Consider the following 9,305-nt stretch of genomic DNA (forward strand, 5'->3'; position numbering starts at 1 on the left):
AACCCGATCTTCGTCGTCATTGTTAAGAACCCAAAACAATCCCTTGAATCACAAACAAATCCAACTTTGAGGAATCAAGGAATGAGTAAAATTGTCTGTTTAAATAGAGAAGTGCCTCATTTCACTTATTTCCACCAACCTGTTGCAACCCAGATACCAAGAAACTTTATAGAATCACCTTTGTGATGTAGTGAACAAGCCTAAAAGACAGGGCTATGACACAAATAAAGTGGAAAAAACATATTTATTACGTTTTTATGCATCTGGACAAGATTTGGAGACTTGTACCATTTTTTTTTATACCTCAGTGTTTTCAGTTTCTCATAAAATGTCACTTTTAGCAATGTTTTGATGAGAATAAGCACCACTCAGCCTCTGTTCTTACAATTAGCTTTTTTACAGTAAGTTTCATAAACTCTCTGAAAGCAAAAGGCATTTTAGGAAAATCAAACTATCTGGATGATTATGCTGAAAATGTTTTTCATTTTTTCCAATTTTATTTACAACTTGTTGAAAAAAGAAGTCGTAAATTTTAATTTGCTGAAAAGTAAAGTGTAAACTTAAATCTAAAACAATATAAAAGTAAAAACTAACATTTTTGCATACACTAATAAATACAGTAAAAACTAAATACGGAGGAAGAAAAAAGGATGTTCACAGGCTAAATTAAAACCAAATGCGTGCAAAGTTCATGCCGTGTTTCATCAAAAGAAAATCATCAAAGCACTTAATCTAAACAAAAACCTTTTACTAATTAGTACAACTATAATCAGACTGCACGCAAACATTTTCAGTAAAAAAAAATCCTATTCCTCCCCAACTTTCAGTATCAAAGTCATCTGATAAATATTTGAAAAAAAAAAAACATAATAAATGCTCTAAGTTGAGGTTTCACATTATCATTTCTAACACAAACTGTTCATACGACTGACGTCTAAAAACACTGTTAGAAATCTCAGAGGCAGCACAGCCTGCTACCACACGGCTGGAAGGCACTGATCAAGAACCCTCTGGTTTCGTTCCTGAATGTCAGGAACAAAACTATCTACAGGAGGACTGAAACACCGATCATGAAACCTCAGTAGGTCCATCTTCTATCCATCTCCTACTTGAGAGCCGTCGCTGTGAGGCCCGTCCTGATTTCTGTTTTTTTTTCAGGACACAGATACACGTCAGAGCTCATCGTGGTTCCTGGTGAGGTCTTCGCCGTAATTCGTGGCTTGACTTCCAACAAACATGTTCCAGTTGTCAAGAATCTCCTGCTTGGTCAGTTTCTGGTCCTGATGACACAGAAGAGAGAAGATGAATAAACTGGATACATTTTAACGCTCACTGCGGCGGCTGAAGCGGCGTACCTTGTCCTGGTCTGACTCGTACACAAGATGTCTGGCCTCGGCCTGGGCGTGGTCGTAGTCCTGCGGCATGATCCATTGCCGGATTTCATCCTGATCCATCTTTCCATCTTTGTTGAGGTCTCGGAAGTCGGAGAACTGCTCTCGCTCAGTCCTGACCCAGTCGGGTTCAGGACCCCCGTCCTCGTGAGCAAACATGTCGGCTTCAGACAGAGAAACACTTAAGTTGTTGTTTGGAGATGCGTTTTTTCCTCTTAAGTCACTTTTTTAAACTTAAAAAAAAAGAAAAAAAAACCACAACGCTCAAGCTATGAGCCTAAATAAATAGAGACGCACAAGCTTTTATTTTGAAATTTGTAGCAAAAGAAGTTATAACCCTGAGGGTGAGTTCAGGGTTCAGAAACAAAACTGTTTGCAAAAATGAAAGGCAAAAATAACAACCAAACCTCAAGACTTGTTTCAAACTTTAATCCTGCTTCAACGAAATTGAAAACTTCAGACATGAATAAGAATTAAAAAGACAAAATAGCCCAGCCGATGCGAGACTCCTCCCCTTGCCTTTACGTTCCTCGTATTTGAACAGTTTCCTTTCAGTTCACAGAGTACGCTGCCCAGCTGGCAGATGCCTTCAGTGCCGATTTCTCCAAAACTATTTTTATTTAAACCTAATTCGATTTAATACGATTTTATTTCTCCAAACTCACCAATGTACTCGTCTTCATCCACATGTCCGTCGCCGTTGTTGTCGATGTCCTCCAGCGTTTCCTGCATTCAGAACGAGTTAACAGCGTCATTAAAAGGAGACATGAGGGTCAAGTGTAGTGGGACTTCCACTGAGAGTAGTTAAAAGGGAGACATGTTGCCCCCTGGCCGTGCAAGTGAATAAGTGTGCGAGGGTCGACTTATAGCCGAGCTGGCAGACTGACACGCCGATTACAGCGCTGCTGATGAGGACTGAAGCCTCTTAATTAAAAGGCAAATAACATTTTTCCAGCAACAATTAGTAAAACTTAACATTTAGAAAACTTATTCTGAATAGTTCTTCCAATTTCATCCCAGAATTATTGCATAAAAGTTAAATATTTTAACCTTGATAGAGTTTCTGTAATAAATACGTACACTTAAGTTATTGACATAGCTGAAGATTTCTGGACCTCCGATAATAAACAAGATGTTTTGCACCTTTTATAAGCAGGACATAGCAGTCAATTTGAGATGGGGGTCAAATGCATCATAAAGCACTTTTACTGGAAGACTCAATATATAAAGTAATTAATATCTCCAATATTATCTAGGATTATTTTCTAAAATGTTTGCCATAAAATGACAGTTATAATTTCAGACAGGTGATCATTTTACTTTTAGGTAAGACAAAAAAAAAAAATGCACCACATAAAAGGAAACAAAACACAGACAGCTAAAGCACATTATGTTTTTACAATATAAAATAGCATTATGTCCAATAAAATAAGTTTATAGTCAGTCTGTTTTGTCTTTGTAAACTTATAGTAGCTAAACTATAAGTTTAACTACAAAAATAAAGGGATGCAAAAAATAAAGGGGCGAAAACGTCGACTATTTCAGTGCAACAAACAATTTAATGTGATTTAAATAATAAAAGACCCTTTTCCAGTACTTCACACTTATCAAAGATAGTTCAGAAGGTTTCAAAATGTTTGCACAAATATCTTGGAAATCCTTTAAGCGCTACTGTTTGGAAAATAATGTGGGCTTAAAATAAGAAACTAGAAAGACTCAGCTCTGGCCTTTGCTCGTCAACACCTATTTTTATTGAACCTAAGCTTGATTTTCTGATATTTATTTATTTCAAACAGGTTTCTAAACACAAGAAAAGCAATCAGCAGGACAGAGAAAAACATGTGCATACACAGCCAAGAACAAAATAATTAGCTTACAGCTACTTTTCCGCTTCTGTTCCACTGCTTCACTTAGGACTTCAATGCTTTCTTTGCAAGGACAATCAAACATAAAAGATGCTTTTATAGACCAAAAGCAGGGGGAGTTCTTTGGTTTGTCGCATTCAAGTAACAAGGCAACAAAACTCGACAATCACCGATCAGAGCAGATGAAGGGAAAAATTACCCAACTGATGAATAAACTCATAAAAACATGTTTGGCAACTTTCCACCAAACAGTTCAACGGATTTGAGAAAGCCAGAATATCAAAAATATAAATGCATAGGTAAAATATTTTGTGTTTTTATTACCTTTTCTGAATAGATGTCCAACTAATTATGTGCAACTAAGCAGTTTGTTTCCAAATATCTGGGGAACCCACAACACCTAATAACTTACAGTCGAATCACAGCTTTATACTTTGGTACAAGAAATGTTCTATAAAAGTTATAAAAATGGATTTCATGTCAATAAAAAAGAAAAAAAATTGATTTAACCCGTCTCTTCATTAGTCTGTCCCTAATTTGCAGGTTTCCTAATCACAGCCTGAATTTAGATGGAGATTACAATTTCAATGTTTTGAATCATTTTTGCTAAAGGTGACATATTTAAAAAGAGCAATGACGTCATCTTGTGAGACAGAGAAAATTCACATCATCCTCCTCAACAATAAAACCACAAGAACGTGAGGTGGAAATTTCATTACAGCGAAAATTAAATCGTCTGCTTTGGATCATTTCAAACAAACAGATCAAGTCCGGTCCTTTCCCTGAATAAATACATGGTTTTTAAACTACGCAGTTTAAAGCTGTTCCATGTCTAACCTGAACAACAGGGAGCCGCAGCGCCACCACCTGTTTGCCCCAGGGATCATCTTTGTCCGACTGGCCCACCGTAGTCAATTCAAGCTAACAAGTTGTTATATTTCTATCATTTACTGGCTTTGCTCCAGTTTTGAATCCTTGCTAAAGAAGACTCTTGAACATTTTGTTCAGTGAGTGTTCAGCAGCCACTCCTCTCTACAAATCTGGCCTCTGAGAGCAGAATTACAGGCAACAATGAGATCTCAGCAGGTAGAAATGTGAAGCCAGACCTTTTAACAGAGAGTTCTGTTATGTGAAAGTGTGTGTGTGTGTATCATTGGCTTTCACTGGGAACAGTTTATGTTCTTGCCTGAACCTGCACAACAACCTCCATTAGTTTTCTGTCCCATTACCCTACAGCCATGTTCTTCCTCAGCCACAAAGTGCCTCCTTCTTACGTTTCTCCCTGTAACAACGCGCGCCATCAAAGCCTCCTTTCTGCACTTCTGTGTGAAAGACCTGAATAACTTGTTGGGGGCGGAAAAAAAAAAAAAAAACCCACAATACATCTGTGCATCAGCTTTAGGGACTCCAATCTTTGAAATAGTGTTTACTACAGCAAAGAGCCGTTAAAGCGCCGCTGCCTGAGCCGTTCCTTGGTTAACATTCAGCGACATCGGAAAAATGAGGGATTAATTATTAACTCTGTCAAATGGGTGGTACAAGTTTTATGAACACGGCAGCATAGTGCATCACTGCTAACATTTGCCACGCCAGTGTTCCACAAACCCAGATTTATATTTAAAGATCGGGGCCTAAATGCAACTGTCTGTTGGTTCCCATCGGGTCTGTTCCAAAAAGGATCTACAGACGCAATGATTTCCAGAACTTGTTCAAATTTCATTAGGGAGTCATACAAAGGTGGCAAAAAAAAAAAACATTTTTACCACACAGATTAAACCCAGCTACATTCCCAAAATTAAACTGGGGTTTCTAACTAAAATAATGCGCCATGTGATTAACTTTTTTAAGAAATATTGCTTCTTTATCCAACTATAACAGTTCACCATCTTTGAAATCCAGATAAGAAAACTGATGGCGTGGTCTTACGAGTTAATCATATGTAATTACTGTGTGTTTTTAGGGGAGGGGGAGGTGCTTACCAGAACCACAATACTCTTCATGTGCTCAAACTCCTCAGGATGGAGGAAGGATGTGAACTCTTCCCGGTCTGCTGCCAGGTCGCCGTTCAGATCTGCTGCTTTAAATCTCCTTTCATCTCGAGGGAGCATCTTCTTAAAGCTGAACTTGTCTGTGGCATCCTCAAACTCCTCAGGGTTAGCTGAAAGCGTGCATTTAAGGTAGGTCATCATCTGGCATTGAAATAGCTCTTTAACATAGTGCTACCGAGAAAAAAAATAAATAAAGTAGCTAAAGATCAGAACTGGCCAATCTTCTCTTGATTGCCTTTGGTCAGTGATCAGCAGGTTAAAGACAGATTTCTTTTTTTTTAATTAGTACTTATAAAGTACACCAAGATTAAAAACTCCCATCATTCTCGGTCTATGAACAAATAGCACGTACTTGGTTTTTAGGTAAAAAAAAATTATAAGTGTTTGGGGTTATTTGCTTTAACGCTTAATTCAGGGTGTTTTTTTGTTTTTGTTTTCAAATCTAAAATCTCAATCAAGGAACTTCTATCATATGTTGTTTTCTTCTCCATGAGTTACATTCCTCAGACAAACAAAAAAGGGAACCAATCGAAACTGGTATCAGCAAGCAAAAGCCTAATCGGGACATCTTTGAACAGTAGCATGTCTACTTCCAGAGGAGGCGTACCCAGATAGTATCCGTAGGTGGCCTGCTTGTACTCGTCCCATGAGATCTTGTTGTCTTTGTTCAGATCATAATCCACCCACACCTTTGCTACGTTCTCGTACACGTAGCGCTTCTGGACACGCTTTATCCAGGCGTTCAGCTCGTCTGTCGTGATGTACCCATCTGCGTCCCCATCTATACGGTCCACGATTTTGCTGAGGGAGGGAAAAAAATATAAAATAAAAATAGATGATATTATTGATACAGGTTCTTTTTTTTTTAATGAAGACATTTCAACTCTGATTAATGACATTGTAAAAACATGCACTTGCTTCTAAGAGGTTCAGTGATGCAACAATCAGAAAGGCAGAAAGGGTATTTATTTCTAACAGCTCCAATTGGTCATCGACAGGCCAAATACTTGGGATAAAAACAAAACAAAAAAACAATTCATTTAACTGGATCAAAACTTAAAATGTCACCTGTTTTTTTTTTTGTTCTGTAAAAGAAAAAAATAAATAAATAAATCCGCCAACATGCTGTTATAAGTGGTGTGTTTGTGTTACAGGCCTTCGAGAGCAGAATCTGCATTTCAGACCTCAAGGGCAAAAGTCGGTATCAGCTGGGAAAAAAGCTTAATTGGTGCATCTCAAAGTATTTTAGTAGAAGGGACACACCGTCAGTGAGAATACTTCAGTGGGTGGAGCGGGGTGAACCCAATTTTAGAAAGAAAAAAAAAAACATGCACTGTGGGTTGTAGTATATTCTTAGACATATGTGTTGCCACGTTGAGACGTCCCAACAGGGGTCCTCCCACTTTCAGCTCCACACCTCATACGCATGTGGCACATAATGCCAACTTGTCACCAAAGTGAAGCTGAAAACACCTTCCACAGCACATTCACTCCAACAACTGTCTGCAACAACCCACTTATGAGGCTTCGTCCAGTTGATATAGAGTAAAAATACACAGGAGAGATCATCTTAAAGAACATGTGTTCCTGTTCATTTTGCCACCAACCTGTACTGTTGCAGACTCCAGCATGAGACTGAGTGGATGATAATAAGAGAAAAATCAGAACTCATCACTGTCAGGGGGATCATTTCTCACCTCAGTCTGTCTCTGCTCTCCTCGGGGGTGAGCTGGTCAAACGTCTTGGCCTCGTCCTTGCCCAGAAAGGCCTCATGGTCGTACTGATAGCTCTTATTGTCTTCGTGGGCTTGTCTGCTGCTCAGCTCTGGATCACGGAGAACCCTCTCCTTCCTCAGCATGGGCTTCGTGCTCACTAGGAAGGCGCCCAGGAGCACAGCGCACACCAAGCTAAAGCTAAAGCTAAATCTAGCCATCAGTCTCTGGGGTTGATGCTGATTTTAATCAGCAGCCCCCCGCTCCCCTTACGCACCACAAACAGGCCTGGAAAAGCTACAATCAGTTGGCAAAGCGTCAGCAGCAGTGCAGCTACTCCCACTTCCCACTGCAAACGGAGCTCTTTCTTCTTCTTCTTCTTTCGTTGGAAGCCGAGTCTGTAAAAACATCAGCGCCAGCAGCCAGCTCCTCTAAAAAAAAACAAAAAACACTTCCAGTTCCTCACTTGTACAGTTTTGAAAGCAGTCCCGTCCTCTTTCCTTGGGGTAAGGATGCAACCAAGCCGGGAGTTCCTGCCGCTTTACGTACGACCAATCACAGCATCCGTTTTACAGTGGCCCCCCCGCTTCGTCCAATCACATGATCCCTACAATGCACAGATGGGATTTTCGTAACATTACAGGAGTTAAGGCGCCACGTTGCAAGCCGACAAGTGATATGAAGAAAGTACAATGATAAGTTGTAAAGGAACGGCCAGCTCAAAGTAGCGTATTACTATGAAGTGACATAAATAGCAGGAAGTTAAGAAAAAAGTCTGTAATCTGTGGCACGTATTTGCATTCAGATTCTTTTCATAGATACTTTGTAGTCACATTTTGCTTCCAGGGTGGCCTATGTCAACACCAGCGTCACACATCCAGAGACTAAAGTTTTCTCCATATTCTGTACAGCAAAAATACCTCATGCTCAGTCAGATTCAATAAATAGTGTGATGTTGTTGACAGGTTTGAGATGCATTTAGCTTCATCCATCCTCCCACCAACAATGACCAGCTTCTCTGCTCCTGCTGAAGAACATGATGTTGATGATGCCACCACCACCTGTGTTCATTTTCCACCTCTCAGTGGTTTTCATTCAAGTCAAAAAAGTTACATTTTGGTCTTATCTAACCAGAACAGAGCACTATTTTCTTGTGATACTTCCATGAAGGTATGGAGCTTATGATGGATAGTTGTCCTGTCTACAGATTCTCTGGCCTGAGATGTGGATCGGCAGAGCTCCTGCAGACTTACCGTTAATTAACAACATTTGCTTTGAAATACCTGAAAAACACTGAGGTATTATTATTTTTTTAATAACTTGATCTTTAATGATGAGAACTGTAGATTTCAATATGTTATGGTCTTTTCTCATTTCATCAGAATAATGTTTGTGTTTATGTATTTATTTATATTGGAAATTGATTTATTTATTTGTTCCTGTGTTTTTGAATTTAAGCCTTTTTAGTAATTTTCTTAACCTTAAGGTTTTGAAGTTTCTGTGTTAATGAAGCCGGCAGCATTTTCTTCTTTTGTTTTCTCCTGTTTTTCTCCATGCAAATATTGTTCAGTGATAGTTTTTATTTATTTATTTATTTTTAATGGATGATATCTACAACAATCCTACAGCGACTTAAAGTTTTAAGACACTTCAGACTAGTGTATCAGTAATTAACAGAAGTTTTCAAATTTAAGTTTTCTGTGTTTGTTTTTTTGTGATATGTAGGACATTAAATATGTTTTGTCGAAGCTACTAGCACAGCTTCTAGACAACTTTAGTTTTTCCTTATATTTACAAATGAATAATGGCTTCTTCCATTTGATGTACTCACATATTTTAATGACAGTATCATGTTTTGGACAAACTAAAAGAATTTAAGCAAAATCTTGAAACCTGGAAAACACGAAACAGCTGAACAATTTCTACTCTCTCCCTAAATCTCAGCCTAGTAACCAGTGATTAACATTAAAATTCAACAGGGAATTTGCTCCATTACTTTACTATTTCTTAACTGCACTGACTGAAATGTTATATTCAGTCATAATTTAGGGGTTTCTGTGTCAAGATTTGCTCTAAGCAAATATAGTTGGCTGTAAATCAATGAAACATGGAAAACTATTACAAAAAACAATACATCTACTACTGCTATTGTCTCTGAGAACTTACAACAGCCACTGCAATTAGTTATAATTTTTGTTAAAGTTTCATGACATCGTACAAATTGCATTTATTGAACTACTGACTGTACAGATTTTGCCCACAGTTTATGAATGATTAACACATTTTTAC

General features: G+C 38.4%; 1 protein-coding gene across 1 annotated transcript; it reads right to left on the reverse strand.

Annotated features, from left to right (window-relative positions):
• Positions 1-225: 225 nt before the first annotated feature.
• Positions 226-7,845, reverse strand: rcn1 (reticulocalbin 1, EF-hand calcium binding domain). The gene is made up of 6 exons (XM_014997855.2): positions 7,002-7,845; positions 5,912-6,105; positions 5,236-5,414; positions 2,057-2,117; positions 1,356-1,555; positions 226-1,280 (listed from the first exon to the last, which is right to left on the reverse strand). Exons 1-6 carry the CDS (start codon positions 7,235-7,237, stop codon positions 1,173-1,175), a joined length of 978 nt encoding a protein of 325 aa, XP_014853341.1. The 5' UTR covers positions 7,238-7,845; the 3' UTR covers positions 226-1,172.
• Positions 7,846-9,305: the final 1,460 nt, after the last annotated feature.

The sequence above is a fragment of the Poecilia mexicana genome, unplaced genomic scaffold (assembly GCF_051168715.1).
Source record: "Poecilia mexicana isolate PSO_F unplaced genomic scaffold, ASM5116871v1 scaffold_3, whole genome shotgun sequence".
NCBI classification, from domain to species: domain Eukaryota; kingdom Metazoa; phylum Chordata; class Actinopteri; order Cyprinodontiformes; family Poeciliidae; genus Poecilia; species Poecilia mexicana.